The sequence below is a fragment of the Carassius gibelio genome, chromosome B18 (assembly GCF_023724105.1).
Source record: "Carassius gibelio isolate Cgi1373 ecotype wild population from Czech Republic chromosome B18, carGib1.2-hapl.c, whole genome shotgun sequence".
Classification (NCBI taxonomy): Eukaryota; Metazoa; Chordata; class Actinopteri; order Cypriniformes; family Cyprinidae; genus Carassius; species Carassius gibelio.
This window is the reverse complement of record NC_068413.1, coordinates 6,342,836-6,359,457: the sequence shown is the minus strand read 5'-3', so window position 1 is coordinate 6,359,457 and position 16,622 is coordinate 6,342,836. Positions and strand designations below refer to the sequence as shown.

Here is a 16,622-nt window from a genome sequence, read left to right as displayed (position 1 = left end):
AACAGATGCTGGTTGCTTTAAAATATATATTTATTAATAGTTAGATTTGGCTGGACACATTAAAAGCATACAGAGAAAATGTCCATTGTTTATCCAACAATTACAGTATCCTCATCCTGAAACTCATAATAAGGCACCTCTAAGTTGAGAGGTGCAGGTCCTTTCCTGATCCTTCCTGAAGCATCATAATGTGACCCGTGGCAGGGGCAGTAGTACCCGCCGTAATCACCGGCATTGGCGATTGGGACACAGCCGAGATGAGTGCAGACCCCAATGACGATGACCCAGGTGGGGTTGGTGACGCGGTCTTTGTCATGCTGGGGGTCCCGGAGCTCTGAGAGATCTACGCTCTGCTCGGCTGCGATCTCCTTCTCTGTTCTGTGGCGAACAAACAGAGGCTTGCCTCTCCACTTGAAGGTCATGTTTTTCCCTTCTGGAATGTCGGACAACTTGATCTCGATTTTGGACAGGGCCAAGACATCAGCAGAGGCACTCATTGAGGACACGAATTGGGTCACGACCGTTTTGGCTGCATACACACCCACCACAGCAGTGGATCCAGTCACCAGGTAAGAGAAGGCCCGTCTAGCATCACCGCTTTCCTGAGAGGGCTTCTTGGGATCCAACACCTCAACACGACGATAGTCAGAGAAGTCAGGGATTTTGATGTCAGTGTGAGCCAGACGTGCTCCGAAATGGCCTAAAAAGGACAAAGAAGTGTAATTTCTTATATATATATATATATATGTATGTAACCTATTTAATTGCATCTATAAATACATAATTTATATAAAGATATTCGTTTATAGTTTAATATATGTGAACCTGGACCACAAACCAGTCATACATGTCCATTTTTAAATTGAGATGTATACATAATCTGAAAGTAGAATAAGTAAAATAATAAAATCTGAGATTACCAAAAAATCAAGATATTGAGAAAATAGCCTTTAGAATTGTTAAAATGAAGTCCTTAGCAAAGAATATTATGAATCAAATTAAATATATATATATATATATATATATATATATATATATATATATATATATATATATATATATATTTATGGTAGAAAATGTTCAAAATATCTTTATGTAACATGATATTAGGACTTAATATACTATTTATTTTTGGCATTAAAGAAAAATGTATCATTTTGACCCATACAATGTATTGTTGGCTATTGCTACAAATATACCCTGCGACTTATGATTGGTTTTGTGGTTCAGGGTTACACATATAATATACATACTATAACCATATAATATGTCAATAATATAACGACTTATAGGATGAATTACTGTATTAAAATGAGGTCTGGTATGCAAAAATGGGACCACAACAACCAGAACAAGTAAACATTAATAAATATAAAAGTAATACAAAGACATCTTATTCAGTCCTTTAACTTTTAGACTATTTCTGTAGCATAACAAACATTAGTCTGGAAATGATGGGTAAGTTACTGTAAAAAAGTAATTACTACTAGCTTCTAATTACATGTTCAACACTGTAGTAAGATTTCTAATTACTCTCTCTAAAAAGTTTGCATTACTTATTACTAATTACTTTCAAAATCACATCTCAGCCTCCACCAGTTGAACAATAAGGATAGACATATAATTGCTCTTTTAAATTCATTCAAATAAATATTATAAAATAGAAAAAATACATTTTAAAGGGACAAGGTTACATTAAAAACATAAAATGTTAGTGGGATGTTAAATTCACTATTGCTTATATAACATGATTCTATAGTCTTTACATTATTACATCAATTACATCAGATGCAACTGTAATTTAATCACACAAAATTGCATTACCAAGTAATACATTATGTATTACACTCTACACTGGTCTAGAATATCAAGAGTTTTGAACATCCTGTAATGATATGTCCACGTTATGCAAGTAGGGCTCACCTACCGCATACAGCAGACTTCACCAGCACTTCTGTATTCACTGCTCCGGGAAGTAAAGCTTTCAGGGGGCCACAAGCCTGCAGGTAAGGGGACAAAGCCCCCAAACGAGCGGGCAGGGACATCATTTTTGTGCGGTTAAAGGCTCCTTACAACCGGTCACAGCGACCTTTGAAGAGAGAGCTTGTACTGCGGAAGCTCCTCCTTCGGTGCTTCATAGTTGACTGGGTATTTACTGAACAGAAAGCGTAAGGTAAAAAAGAGATGATAAAATAATTCCTCCCATAAAGCTATTTAAATGATAAATACAATACATTATTCAATTAGCGCCTTGTGTTATTTTCAGTATGTTTGTTGAAATATTTAAATATTTTTGATAATGGTTATAGTTTTGAACAGGCAGTAAAAAGCAGTCTCAGGGAAATGTAAACAGTAGTTACGAGACGTTCGATTCATTTAGGAGAATCGGTTCTTTTGAACAGTTTTTGTGAACCGGTCATCCGATTCTTCTCAGTTTACTAATCGGTTCTCGTTCTCGCCGGTTCTCGCGCTTAAGAACGAATCATTCAAACGTGAACCAATTCATTAAAAAGATCCGACTCAAAACCAAAAATGTGTTATGTATTTACTGGTCATCCCTTGTGCGAATTGGTCGGAATCCGCAGGATGGTCACATGAAAATTAAACATGAGATTTTTACGCCGGAAAATAACGATAATAATTATTCTGGCTTATTCAATATTTTCGTTGTATGCCGCGTATAATGTATTTTTCAACAAGAGGGTTATTTCTCGCGTTCATCGCGTCGTAAAAAAAGGCTATGTGATTATAGGTAACAAAATGCATCAATCTAATATGTTTGTTGTAATAAACATGAACATTATAATATAGTGTAAATGCAATAAAGGCAACTGATGATGGAGTGTAAACAGATGTGTTTGATAATGTACGTTTCAAGATAATGGGAAAGCAGGAGAGGAAGAGTGGAACCCATGGGAAGAGGATGAGCGCGCGTATTCATTAATTCAGCAGAAGCGGAGAGATGCCTTCAGATCATACCAAGAACATGCTGCTAAGAACAAGCCAAAAACATATAAAGTTCAGATCTGGGGCAAAGCGGCCATTGGCAAGTGCAATATGTTTTTTGTTTTTTTTCCAGAGATCATTGCATTGCTTGTTGTGTCTTCATTTTTTGCAATAGAGAGCACAAATGAATTCATGTTCCTTGTTTACCTTTTCCTAGGACTTTATTTGTGGGAACATATTTTAGAAGGGCCTCTCAACCCACAAGACAAATCCAGCCAATGGAGAGAAGGAGAAGTTCAGTCAGGGAAGATCAATTTCAGGTTACTGATCATTATATTCAACAAGGATGCATTAAATTGATTGATTTTGTTTTTGTTGTAATAATACTTCACAATAACACTGTTTATATATGTGTATATATATATACACACGTATATATTATAATTAATTCTTTTTTGTATAATTGGAGCCTTCCTGAGCATGGCTTCTTTCAAAACATTTCGGAATGCACAATTTTGCAATCTCTTTTATCATAATCTGTCCTCAGTTTCTACACAGGACCAGCAGTGGTCCAGGGGCACGTTTCTCTCGACACAGACAGTGTGGTGTTGGTTTTGAATGGCCGTGAGCAGCAGAAGATCTCTTACTCCATCCAGTGGCTGCAGCACGTCCAGGGTCTGGTGCAGATGCACTCTGTATCTCGGGTTGCTGTGGTTCTTCTGGGCAACGAGCAGTGCAATAATGACTGGATCAGTCCTTACCTTAAGAGGCACGGTGGGTTTGTGGACCTGCTCTTTCTTGTGTACGACAGTCCTTGGGTAAATGATAAAGACATCTTCCAGTGGCCACTGGGTGTTGCCACGTAAGTTTCTATTTAAAAAAAATAATTTTTGTTTTATATTTTATGAGGTGTATTTCTGTAATATTTTATTAGCATCCATTTTTTTTTATTTTTTATATACAATTTAGAATAAAATCAGTTAGTTTGATTGTTTATGACATGCTTTCTCTTACTTTACAGATACAGGCATTTCCCTGTAGTCACACTAAGCGGTCAGATGGTGAAAACTGCTAGACCATATCTCTGCAACTTTCTCGGGACTATGTACAAAAACTCCTCCAGGGAAACTCTCATGGGCGTCCTAAAGCAGAACGGCTTGGAGAAAGATTGCCTCATGCATGTTAGAGAGAAGTATGTATTTTTGGAAGTGCTGTCCATTATTTTGACGGTCTGATTTAAAACAGATTGCGTTCACAACAAAATACTAAATATTTAACATACTTAATTGTTAGAATTGTCTTTTTATTCAGTAAGAATGTATTAAATAGATCAAAAGAGACAGTAAAGACATTTATAATGTTACACGCACACAAAAACAACAACATAAAAAAAAATGCTGCTTTTTTTTCCTTTGATTTTAATCATTTTAATTAGTAGTAACGTTTCACAATATTACTGTTTTACTGTATTTTGATCAAATAAATGCAGCTTTGAGCATGAGACCCACCGGGTTAGGATGCATAACTGTTTTCTTAGCCAGTACACATTCTCATGTTTCTGTTTTACCCATAATTCCTTAACAAATAATATCTCAGAGACATTGCTGGACTGCAGCAAGTGTTTTTTTGTCATCAGGTGGCTTCCTCAAGAGACGGCAGACACTTCCAGACAGTACCAGATGGCATTAGCACAAAGTGACCTCACTCTTTGTCCAGTGGGAGTGAACACAGAGTGCTACCGCATCTATGAAGCCTGTGCCTATGGCTCTGTGCCCGTGGTGGAGGACGTCCTGACTCCAGGGGCCTGTGCGGCTGGTAACCGGTCCCCGCTCCGACTACTTAAAGATGCAGGAGCACCCTTCATCTTCCTCAAAGACTGGAGGGAGCTGCCTGCCGTCCTGCAGAGAGAGAGAGAGATGAGCCAGGAGGAAAAAACAGAGAGGAGGATGAGAGTGCTGGAGTGGTACGGTGGCTTACGTCAGCAGATGAAGGACAAATTCACAGAGGTGTTGGAAGATGGCTTTTTCAAAACCACCTAAGATTAGTTTGGGCAACTTTAAAGAGACATTTCACCCAAAAAAATTACAATTCATCATTTCAGTCATCATTTTCTCAATTATGCATGTGAAATCTATGATGCTACTGTGTGTTCATGGGTTACCATATGCTGCTGTGCATTAATGCCCTCCATTTTTGCTGTAAAGTATTAATTTATTAAGTCATGATGTTTCTGTGGAAATAACAGCGCAAACAAGTAGTAAGATGTGTTTTTTTTCTTTCTCTTTTTTTTTTGTGTATAACCTAGCTGGGTGTTTTTTGCTTTTAGATCAGTTTAATATATTAAAATAACTTAATTTTACTTTTAACCAGCCTGATCTTTATTTATATGTATCTGTTTATTTTAAAATAAAATGTCTAATTTTTGTTTGATACTTTTGGTGATAGGGAATGATATTAAACTGGTTTTGAACAAGATGGAAAAGATTTATAACCATGCCACTTTTTCTTTTTTCTTTTAATAGATTTAAAGTCTAGGTCTGGGATAAGAATAAAACGGTAAAATCTATAGGGCTACATAAAATGCATTTGTAAATAAATTCAAAGGAGATTCACTAAGCACTGCAACAAAACAGCTGTCCTGTAAGAGGCGCTGTCAGTTTAACCACAATCTCCAGCTTCAGAAATGATATGTACAATATATATTAAATTAAATTTATGCATTTAGCAGACGCATTCAGACTATCAATTTTTACCTATCATGTGTGTGTGTGTGTGTGTGTGTGTTTGTATTTATGTATATATATATATATATATATATATATATATATATATATATATATACATATATATATATATACATATATATATATATATACATATATATATATATACATATATATATATATATATATATATATACATATATATACATATATATATATATATATATATATATATATATATATATATATATATATATATATATATATATATATATATTGTATTTTATAAAGTAGAAAAATAAATAAAACTAAAACTAATAAAACTAAATTTAAATGCATGTTTTTATTTTATTTTATATTAAATAACATTTTTATTTAATATGTATGAAGTTTAAGGATGACATTTTTCCCCCTGTAAAATCTCTGTGAATAGACAGTAAAAGTCCAAATTGCATTAAATTGTTCTCTGACTGTGTGACACTGCTTCAACTGGTTATATATATTTTTTGATAAAATCTGAAATTATCTTATGATCGCCGTCAACTGAACCGGAACAGAATTTCTTCTCTTAGAAAGTCACAGAGGCAAGTGATTTATTTACATGTAATTCCAAACACTGGCCACTAGGCGTCCTACACGACGTGTTCGTCACAGTTCTTAAAAACGAGTTCTTAAAAACCGTTAAAAATATTCAAATGGCTTACTTTAAAACATTATAATTACAACTCATATACACTTTTGAATGATTTATAATAAAACGATTTGTATATATATCAATATTTAAAACACAACACATTTCACAATAAGTTTTTTAAACTGTTTTGATTTGTTTATAAGCATAGAGATCTTATGTTTTTAAGTGTCTAACGTTACTCTGTAACGTTAACTACTACAAAAGAAAATTACTGGTGGTTAGAAAAGTTGTCAGTCCGGTCCACATTTCCGCTACGTGCACCCCCTCCGCCTCCAATCCCTCCCATTTCCAACCACTTGCTTTTCCAGCTGCTTTGAGGTCAGTCAGGATCCGTGAAACTGTCCGGCGAGCAGACCCACGGACACGAGGATAGTGTGCAGAAAACCACGCCAGTCATTATGCTGCTCAGTCTGTCCAGATCCGTCGGCGGGTGACTAAAAGACAGTTTGAAGGACCGGATTGCCTTTTGCTGGAACAAGCAGTGGACATTTGCCCAAGGAAAGGGTTACTTGTTTGGGAGGAAACTCTTCCAGTGCGCGCTGTGTTTTGATCGCACCGACGGCGGAATCGCGTTGGGAACTCGGGAGAGGAACATTTGCGGCGTTTGGCTTTTGGGTTTTTTTTTTTAGCCTGAACAACTTGAAAAATCTCTGGGATGCACTGGCCGCTGTAGGGAGATCTGGAAATCGGAACAGCCCCCAAAACAAACCAGTTTACAAACATTCTCGGAACTGAACTCGAATCGCTGTTGAAAATGTCGAATCCTCCAGTGAAGTTCAAAAAGGATAAAGAGATCATTACTGAGTACGAGACTCAAGTCAAAGGTAAGAAGAATCATAAACTGCAGTACTAGTTGAATGGCTGCTGAAGGCAGTGGTGCAGTGAGAGCATTTAATCATTGAACAGATCACTTGAGCATCATGCTGAAGGTTTGATTTACAGATTGAACATTTTGCGTAAAGACTCACAAAATAGAAATCAGATGATCTTGTTTTTTTAAACAACAGGTTTGGGAGAGGATTGTCACATGTTGGTTCTGAAATAAAAAGAAATAGGAGAAATGTTTTAAAAATCTTGTCAATATTTAGAAAATCTATAGTCTCTCTTTATTTCTTTCTCTGACACATACACACACAAACTTATATATATATATATATATATATATATATATATATATATATATATATATATATTGACCCACATATACACAAATATTGTCATAAAAGGTCAAGATTTTCCCCCCAACAATTTGTAATGCAAAATGTTTTAAATATTAAATATATATATATATTTTTTGTGGGGGGGGGGGGGGGTTATGACTTTCATTTAGATACTAAAAACATGTTTTGTGTTTATTCAGATTTTTAAAGAATAGTCAATATTGCACGTATTGTGCTCAACATAACTCAGTGTTTCTCTGTTTTGAGTTGATTCGTTTTTGACTCTGTTTTGAGCATTTTTTACGAGGCCAGTGCCTTTCTCTTGGCGTGCAGCCGTGTTATATTTAGATGATGATGCATGAGTTTTTATACCAGGAACATGTTTAATAATACTGAAAATATTCCATAGTTTTAGACACACTTAGTCACTGTCCCTTTCCCCTGGCCACTCAAACGTCTCTTGCTCATTATACAGATACTTCTAAAGTGAATATAAATGTTTCTAGTCATTTACATTTTTTAGTTTTTCTTTTACAGTTTATCCAGTGATTGCGAATGTAACTGAACCTAATCAGCCAAATCTGCACCTTGTGTTAAGGTCACTGTTGAGCAGAACTTCTTGAAAACTTCCCTCTTACCTTCCAACAAACTAAGCTGGATGGTCTGTTTCCTTTTCATCTCATGAGCATCATCATCAGCATCATCATCATCATCATCATCATCATCATCATCACAGGAAAGAGGCAGTTTCTGCATTGTAGTAACCATGGGGATTTGACATTGCCCCAAGGGCTGAGTCCTCCAGGGCTGGTTTCAGACAGAAATGGCTGTTATTTATGTAGAGGGAGAGAGCGTGCGTGTGAGAGAGAGAAAGAGGTATGTCGCTATCGTGACATGGCGTTTGTCAGAGCAGCAGTGCTCATTTGGCAGGAATGTTCAGCCTCTCGCTCTGATGATGACTAAGGCTGTTAATAGCAGCGTGATGCACAGAATCCACCCGAGCCGAGCATCTCATTAGCTTCACGCTGCAGCCAAATGGAGTTGTAGTAGCATGAAAACACCCCTCAGATTAACAGCCATGACTTTTTGTCTTAGACTTGTTTTAGCACAAACTTTATGCTGGTGCAGTGTTGACAGATATGTTTTTGTGCTTTTTTTTATGGTCTTCTAAAAAACTGGCATCCATGTCCGGTAAAAGTGAATGTAACAATGTCTGTGCAAACTGTAGTTTCCCTCAATCTGATTTGGGATTGACTTCCTCTACAACATTGTGGTTGTCGTGAAAGTGATACTGCAAGAGAGAAGAAAGGCCGGAACTGTTCCTGGAATCCCGTTTTATCGGCTTATCCCGAGGACTTGTGTCCTAAGTGGGCTGATAGTTGTATTCCAGGCTCTTGGTGTTTGCACATTCTTGTTTATCCTGATCCTGACAATCACTTATGTTGTACTTGGATTGTGTTTTTATGGTTCAATACAACTGGGAAGCAGTAAAAAGTAAACCATTTTATATGTGTAATCTGATTTATTTGAAGTTAAGTGAAATATACGGCAAGACTTATTAAGGATATTTTATCCATTGTCAGTTGACTGGATTATGAATCTTGACAGAATAGAGCAAAACTTCTTTATTGAAATCTATACATAGAAACTTTCAATTCCAAAAAAAGTTTTTTTTAATTGTTAAAACATTCTTTAAATAAAAAAAAGGTTATTTTAAGAACTGTTCACTGAAAGATTCATTGGGGAACAAAAATTATGTTTTATATCTATGGCAAGCCTCTTTTGGAACGTCTGGTTTCCGGTTTTAAGAGTGTAATTTGGGATTTTAGCTTAAAAGGAAATTTCTATTGTCATGAAGATAACAAACGAAAACTCTGTGTTGTAAAATCAGTAGTACATCAGAGATTTTATGTTGACTTTAATTCAAGAGTACATTCTATTAGTAATCAAGTCTGTTAAGGTTACACTTCACATAGTAAGTCTGTCATGATGACTAACTTTTTGTGCTAGTAGTTCCCACGCGTTGGTTCTGTTCTTCTGATCTCTAAACTTGGCGATGTTTAATCAGTCATAACTGTGACTCATATGGTTTGCTTTAGCACCAACATGAGTCATATGAAGCTTATTTTAGAGTTATCAGCCAGGTCAGCCAGCTAGGACTGAGAGGTGTGAGAATGCCAGGGGTTGCTGCGCAGAAAGCTGCAGGAGAACCTGACAGTCAGTCTTATCAACACACAAACCTGCCGTACCCATCACCCTGCACTCCATGTGGCACTGACTGCACAGAGACAATGATGCAAGATGAACATAACAAAATATGGAAAGGCACAAAGATGCAGTATCGATGTGAAAGCTGAATCAAGTCTAGTGTTATGTTATTTTAATCTGCATTAATGCATCTGGTAAATTTATATTTCAGACACATTTTGTGATTTTGAAAATGTATGAATTCTGCTTTAAAAAGTATAGCTTTTTATTTGTACTTTGTGACGCATGGGTGCATTACTTCATACTACGGCAAGAGCAGAAACGTGTAAACTCATAATTTGGTGTCTTGGCCTGCTGGCAAAGCACAACAGTGTTGTTTTCTTTGGCCAGATTGTCTGTTTGATGTCACACAGTTGGCGTTCCTTTCATGGCACCGGGTCACGACTCACTGGCCTGCCCCTGCTGGCTCCTGACATGTCCTCAAACTGCCATGCGAGAATATTTCCCAAATAAATATTATAACCTCTAATGAAGCTTTTCAGTGATACACAAATGGCCTGTCATGCACTTCTGAATGAGGGTGCATATATTTCTTTTTCTGTAATATTCTGGTTTGATTTAGAAATGGTTACAGAGATTTGACATATATAAACAGAGTTTGCTCATTATTTTGTGATTTGAATCGAAAAACTATATTTGGAATGTTATTGTATTTTTAAAAACTAATGGCAACACCGACTATTTAATATGAACTAGTGAAAGAATTGAAAGAAATTAAAAGAGATGGCAATCAGTTAAAGGGGGGGTGTATTGCTATTTCATGCATACTGAGTTTTTTTACACTGTTAAAGAGTTGGATTCCCATGCTAAACATGGACAAAGTTTCAAAAATTAAGTTGTACGTTTGAAGGAGTATTTCTGTTCCAAACCGGTTTGTCACAGGTTTCGTAAAGTTTTTTTCGAGTATGGCTCTGTGTGACGTTAGATGGAGCAGAATTTCCTTATATGGCTCCTAAGGGCGCGTCTGCCGGAAGAGCGCGTGCTCCCGTATAGCAGAGCAATGAGAGGCTGAGCACAGACAATCACTGATCAGAGCGGGAGCGTCGCGAAATGTCACAAAAGGAGTGTGTTTTTGGTTGCCAGGGCAAGACAACCCTGCACAGATTACCAAAGAAAAAACAGCATTAAGGGACCAGTGGATGGAGTTTATTTTTACAGAGCATCAACGGAGTTATGCAAGTGTTTGTGTTTGTTCCCTGCATTTCGAAAATGTTTGTTTTACAAACAAGGCCCAGTTTGACGACGGATTTGCGTATCGTTTATTTCTTAAGGATTCAATCCCAACGAAAAGGGGTCACGATCGTGTGTTGGAACCGCAGGCGGTGAGTAAAACTGCTTAAAATATCTCTGCCTCCTTGTTAGTGCGTCCGCCTCCCATCGGAGACCCGGGCTCGAGCCCCGCTCGGAGCGAGTCGTTGCTGATGCTGCTCTCGTTCAGTTTCAGCCTCGGGATCTGATTCTGGATCATAAATATACGCTGAATCTGACTGTTAGCCATGGTTTGTTTTGGATGATGTTGTTTCCCTCACGGTCACAGCTTCCAAACGCTCTCAACACAAAATCCTACTGGCGCTCGTGATTCTTTAGCTCTGCCCACACGTCACGCCTCCAGTCGGTCGTGTTTTTCCGGGAAAAATCGGTATAGACTATCTTTCTCTCATGAATATAATAAAAATAAAGACTTTTTGGAGTTATGAAGGATACAGTACTACTCTATAGGTACTCAAGATTAACAGGATATTGAGTGAACACGAGCATTTCACCCCCCCTTTAACCTGTTAAATGTCACCCCGTCCCGTATACGGGACACCTACGTTGACTATACTATATTACAATCAAATTTAATCTAATCTTGACAAACTATATATCGTTGGAAAGGTCTAAGACTCCCAAATATATATTATACCAATATTTTTTGTTAAAAATTATTTAGGAAAAGTAATAGATCAATTTATGACAAGAGTGCACCCTCAGAAATCTACATTACAAAAGGAGCTTTGACCTTTGTTTAAAAAAAAGACTTCCTCGTTGCCTTTTTCTCTATCACATTTTAGAAATCATCAGAAGTTATATATCACTTGAAAACATAAAATCTCAAAATTCGTCCTTCAAAACCCATTTTAAAATCAGACATTGCATTACCATGTAAATGGCACATCAAAATCATGTTACAAAATGTTTTCAGTCATGAAATATAAAAATTTAGGTTTGTATCATGCACATTCAAGTCTATCTTCAAAAACGTGAGTGACAGTTATCAGATTAAATAATCTAAGATACCTTATTGATTGATTGATTGATTGATTTGATCGATTGATTCATTGATACATAAATTTATTCATCATCGGTTGCTCATCAGATTTAAGTTATGTCACTTTTACTTCTTTATACTGACACCAGCCTTGAACCCCTTTCACACTGCGATTCCGGAAAATACACGGGTAATGTGTACTGGCAATTGTTCCCGGGTCACTAGATTTTGCACTTTCACACTTCCAGTGATCACTCAGACTATGTGCGTGCTTTCACACACATCCCGTAAAGGTCCCGTAAAGACACGTGACAGGGTGTGACGTGTAATGTACGAGTCGAAAACGCTAGGCACGTTAACTTTCACTTAATCTGGCAAACAATCTCAGCTTCAGCGCGGAAAGTGAGGAGCTATCTGATCTCTGTTTCATTACAGTTTGCACATATTTTTTTGTAGAGAAAGTTGATCTTCCTTCAAAACACTTGCTAAAAGAGTCGCGCGATAACGTGCGTCATCACTACGACACACCCTTTACGGCATTCTGTTTGGCTTTTGTTCACACAGGGCTCGTTCCGGGACTGAACCCGGCAATGTTACTAGGTCCCCGACCTGGGATCAATCCCGGGACATGTTTGCGTTCACACAGGAGGAAACCCGGCAATGTTTCGGCAATTTTCCGGCTCCAGCGTGCAGTGTGAAAGGGGCTTTGCTTAACTATGAATTAACTATGAGTTCTTGTCTAAAATTGGCCTAGTATTTGTTCAGTGTTACCAAAGTCTCTATCAGGACTGTCTTGGAGCTAGGGCTGGGCGATATATCTAACGATATGATCATGCGCATCTAATCAGTAAAGCTGCTTCCGTGATTACCGCTAAATCACCAACACCTGCTTATAATTGGAGTGGCATTTAATAGACAGAGCCGTAGATCGCTGACAAGCTACGCAATATCGTGTTAATTATCCCAGATGAATCGCTTTCAATTATGAACACGATATAGCGTACATTGTTAGCGATGTACGGCTCTGTCTATTTAATGCTGCTCCATTTAAAAGCAGGTGATGGTGGTTTAGTGGTAATCATGGAACCAGAGTTTCTGACTAGATGTGCACGATCATATCGTTAGATATATCGCCCAGCCCTACTTGGAGCTTGTGCAATTTATAGTGCTACTGACTAAGATTAATCATATGTATTATTCATAACCCCAACCTTATTCTGTCTAGTTTAGCCTTACCCTGGATGTGCAGTTATTTCATAAAAGCTGAGACTATAATCACAAATATTATGTTTATTTTTTTATATTTTATTTCCAGGTTTTGCTTATTACATAAAGAGCAATAGACAAATGATTTGGAAATTGGAAAGCCCTTTTTATTGTATTTTTGATGCAAGTGCAGTTGTGGCACTAAATGCAATGCAGGAAAGGCTTCTTACTGGCTCTAAACTATATTACAAACAAGATCAAAATAAACTTTAACCAGTTTATAATCATCAATTAAAACAATACCTCTGCCTGACAGCTATGTCATTACAATTTACCGCCCATCATTGTTAATGAAGTCTCTTTTACTGTAGAATTCTCACACTTCCTGCTTGAGGCATCCTGTACCACTGTTCCCCACAGGTCCACAAATACCTGCCATCTGCTCCGGCCAAACCATTAGTCTTTGTGCTTGATTCTACTGCCCAAATAGTGGATGAACACCCTTGGTGGTGGAGGAAAGAGTGGGGGTTATTGATGGGACCATCTGTGTCTACTCTCCCTCTCTCTTGTTTGATAGACTAAGCCTGTGTCCTGCCTAGTCTTTCCACGCATGCTGGGCTTTTCACTCCACCCAATAAAATCTGCTTCCCTCCACCCACATGTCACACCCTGACTCCGCCATCCCAAACCCTAACAATACCACCGCAAGTCAAGGAATGGTTAGGTGGTCTTTATGAGTGAGGATGCCTGATCCCTTGTGTGACTATTGCACAGTATTGTTATTGCACCAATTTTATGTTTTTCAAATGAGCCTTTTATTTTGGACATACTTCTTAAGTTAAATTTCGTTTATTTTGGCAACAAAATCCAGTAAGTTCAGTAGGAATCCTCACATTTTGAGTTTCACATACGGGCGTAAAAGTTACCCATGCAGATTTTGCTCTTGTTTATTGGTCATGAATATTTGCCACACAGGCCAGCAGAAATATGATTGGTTTGAAAGTAATTTTTGTCTGAGCTTCATACATTGCTATGCTACTGACAATGGACTTTTTTTTTTTAAGTAATTTTGTTGTAATTAAACAAAATGTCATAACTCGATCTTCCAGAAGATTTTTCTCTGATGACATGAGCTGGATTTCATTTACACTGCTTAGGCATCAGACCTGAAAAAGTCCTGAGTAAGTACAAGCCATGCCATGAAGAAAGAGCAGGCAAACCCTTCCCTTGGGGCCTATTATGGGTTGCCAGAGAGCCCTTTCCTAAAAGGCCTTGGTTGGAATTGTAAAGAGTCACTAGTGTACAGAGACAAGAACAGGTGATACCAAAGCCTCTCAGGCTCTGTCTGAAGTAGTGTGTTATCGTATTAAAACGGCTTTTTAAAATAAAAACGATCCTCGTCTACACTGGTGTTACACAACAGAAAACGTTTTATGTGACTAGGGCTGCACAATTAATCGAACATGATTAATTGCGATTCTCATGCATATTTAGTCAGTAAATCTATTTTGCCGTCTCTAAAAGAAAACGCTCTAGTGTAAATGGGGCCTCAGAGTGTGGTTTTGTCAGGGGATGAAGCAGAAGGTGAGAGATTTCTTCCTGAGTCACTGAAGGTCTCACGTTACTGTTCGGCTCTGGTTTAACCTCATTGTTTTAATCTCTTCTAATCTTCTTTCTGCACCTAACTTGCACTCTTGCAGCTGAGAAATTTGTTTAAGTGAAGTGGCTCTTCAAAACGGTGACTGTAAACATCCTAGAAGAACTTCTCTCAGAAGTGTGTTCAACACTCATCCATTGACTGGTATTGATCCCAGCCGACTCCTAAAGTGAAACCTCTTTATCATTATCCGTATTTATAAACAGTGATAGGAGTCTTCATATTAGCCTAATTGTTAATGATATCGATTTTATTCTTCTTATTAGCTTCATCAACATGATGCACTTATGTATGCTAATTTGAAATATGCAGTCAGAGAGGCAATTATTGGCTATTAAGATAAGCAGCAACCAAAACAAGATTCATGCCATGACGGTGCATTTCTTTTGCGTGCTTTAGTTTGTCATGGTTTCTTTTATCAGATTAATAAGGTTAAGTACTTTTATTTTAGCCCACTACTTCTCTGTACTTTCCTGAGATGGAGATGTGATGCGTGTCTCTATCATTCGCTCGCTCTCTCACAACAGATCAAAAGACCCTGATGGTTGTGAATGTGTTTCCTTAGCAACCACGGTAATGACTCTGTCATTGTTTTTCGTCTGTTCTCAAAGCAACCCAAGATGTCTCCTCGTAGCACCTGCAATCCCTCCCCAAGGCCTCCCAGTAAAGCAACTTCCCTCCCTTGGGTTGTTGTTGGTTGCATGCTACTAGACTATGCTATCTTGGTTGTCTCTTTACAGATTTTATAAAGCATGGCAGTTTTACATTATGCATATTTGCTGTGTATAAATAAGTCACACTGGTGAACATAGCCTAAATGCAAGGGGTTTTCAAACTTTTTAATGCAGATGATGCATAAATATGACTATTCCCTTACAAAGGGTTCACTTTGTTCATTCTATTATAAAAACATGTTAACATGTAACAAAAATGTATAATTGCTATTTTTTTTACTAAAGAAATGTCTATTCAAATGTATTTCTATAGAGCTTTCACAATTTTTTTTTTCCTTTTCATTTTGAAATGTTGAGTTTGAAAACCACTGAATTTATTGGCTTGTGATCCAACAACTATATGATTAGTAAAGGGTTTTTTATTTATTTATTTTTTTTTTTTTGAAAAATGCATATTTTTTGTGACCGTTTCAATTCATATGCTGTGGTTTAGCTGTTATACAGCTTGCATTCATAAAAAAGTGTCCTCTTTTAAGTATCACTGCCATTGCATTCATTCTGACAGATGGCTTTGGCTCCCACATTTGCATCGTGCATCATTTTTTTGATTGTTCCTCTACAAGTGTTGTACTTTCAAGGCATGTCAAGTGAAAAATAGTCAAACTTTTTTTTAAGTGAGACCCCTAGTGTTTCTTTCCACTGTGCTCCATCTAGCTTTCCTTTAAATGCAAGAATTTGTCTTATATAAGCTTCAAAGCCGATCAGGGTCAGGTGAACTCTAAACCATAAAATATAAAAAATAACTTTTATGCATTTATATTGTATAACCAAGTTGTGTTTCTCTGCATGGCCCTTAATGTGTCTCTGGGTGTGTATGATGGGATAAGGTCTACTGACTTGGCTGTTCTTGCTGCAGAACTACTGCTGGCACTCATCCCAGCGTGTCTTTGTCTTCATCCTACTTAAACTAATGCAATCCCAAACAATCAAAAGTTTGGCAGCTACTGCAAACAAGCAGGTTTTATCGTGCTGACAAGTCAGGC

General features: G+C 37.3%; 3 protein-coding genes and 1 long non-coding RNA gene across 6 annotated transcripts in view; 2 read left to right on the top strand and 2 right to left on the bottom strand.

The window, feature by feature from the left end:
* Window positions 1-12: 12 nt before the first annotated feature.
* Window positions 13-2,128, bottom strand: LOC127977759 (cytochrome b-c1 complex subunit Rieske, mitochondrial). Its single transcript, XM_052582873.1, has 2 exons — window positions 1,928-2,128; window positions 13-700 (listed from the first exon to the last, which is right to left on the bottom strand). Exons 1-2 carry the CDS (start codon window positions 2,046-2,048, stop codon window positions 90-92), a joined length of 732 nt encoding a protein of 243 aa, XP_052438833.1. The 5' UTR covers window positions 2,049-2,128; the 3' UTR covers window positions 13-89.
* A 371-nt stretch (window positions 2,129-2,499) lies between these two features.
* Window positions 2,500-5,670, top strand: LOC127976937 (ribitol-5-phosphate xylosyltransferase 1). Its single transcript, XM_052581528.1, has 6 exons — window positions 2,500-2,752; window positions 2,879-3,046; window positions 3,164-3,266; window positions 3,494-3,808; window positions 3,968-4,138; window positions 4,583-5,670. Exons 1-6 carry the CDS (start codon window positions 2,608-2,610, stop codon window positions 4,983-4,985), a joined length of 1,305 nt encoding a protein of 434 aa, XP_052437488.1. The 5' UTR covers window positions 2,500-2,607; the 3' UTR covers window positions 4,986-5,670.
* Window positions 5,671-5,881: 211 nt separating this feature from the next.
* LOC127976935 (uncharacterized) lies at window positions 5,882-8,471 on the bottom strand. Its single transcript, XR_008158045.1, has 2 exons — window positions 8,162-8,471; window positions 5,882-7,399 (listed from the first exon to the last, which is right to left on the bottom strand). It is a non-coding gene; the product is annotated as an uncharacterized LOC127976935 (long non-coding RNA).
* Window positions 6,548-16,622, top strand: part of LOC127976931 (SLIT-ROBO Rho GTPase-activating protein 1) — a 100,175-nt gene continuing 90,100 nt past the window's right edge. The window contains exon 1 of one of the 3 annotated variants that reach the window (XM_052581521.1): window positions 6,548-7,187. In XM_052581521.1, the coding sequence (XP_052437481.1) occupies window positions 7,118-7,187 (70 nt within the window). In that variant the 5' untranslated portion in view covers window positions 6,548-7,117. The remainder of the gene's footprint in view (window positions 7,188-16,622) is intronic. The other 2 variants (XM_052581519.1, XM_052581520.1) reach the window with 2 other exon arrangements.

What these genes read in the sequence shown, in the direction of transcription:
- LOC127977759 (XM_052582873.1), bottom strand. Translation starts at nt 2,048, where the DNA reads ATGATGTCCCTGCCCGCTCGTTTGGGGGCTTTGTCCCCTTACCTGCAG. An exon ending in GGTGAAGTCTGCTGTATGCG is followed by an intron (nt 701 to 1,927) that starts GTAGGTGAGCCC and finishes TGTCCTTTTTAG; the next exon opens with GCCATTTCGGAGCACGTCTG.
- LOC127976937 (XM_052581528.1), top strand. Translation starts at nt 2,608, where the DNA reads ATGAGATTTTTACGCCGGAAAATAACGATAATAATTATTCTGGCTTAT. An exon ending in TGGCCACTGGGTGTTGCCAC is followed by an intron (nt 3,809 to 3,967) that starts GTAAGTTTCTAT and finishes CTTACTTTACAG; the next exon opens with ATACAGGCATTTCCCTGTAG. An exon ending in CTCATGCATGTTAGAGAGAA is followed by an intron (nt 4,139 to 4,582) that starts GTATGTATTTTT and finishes TTTTGTCATCAG; the next exon opens with GTGGCTTCCTCAAGAGACGG.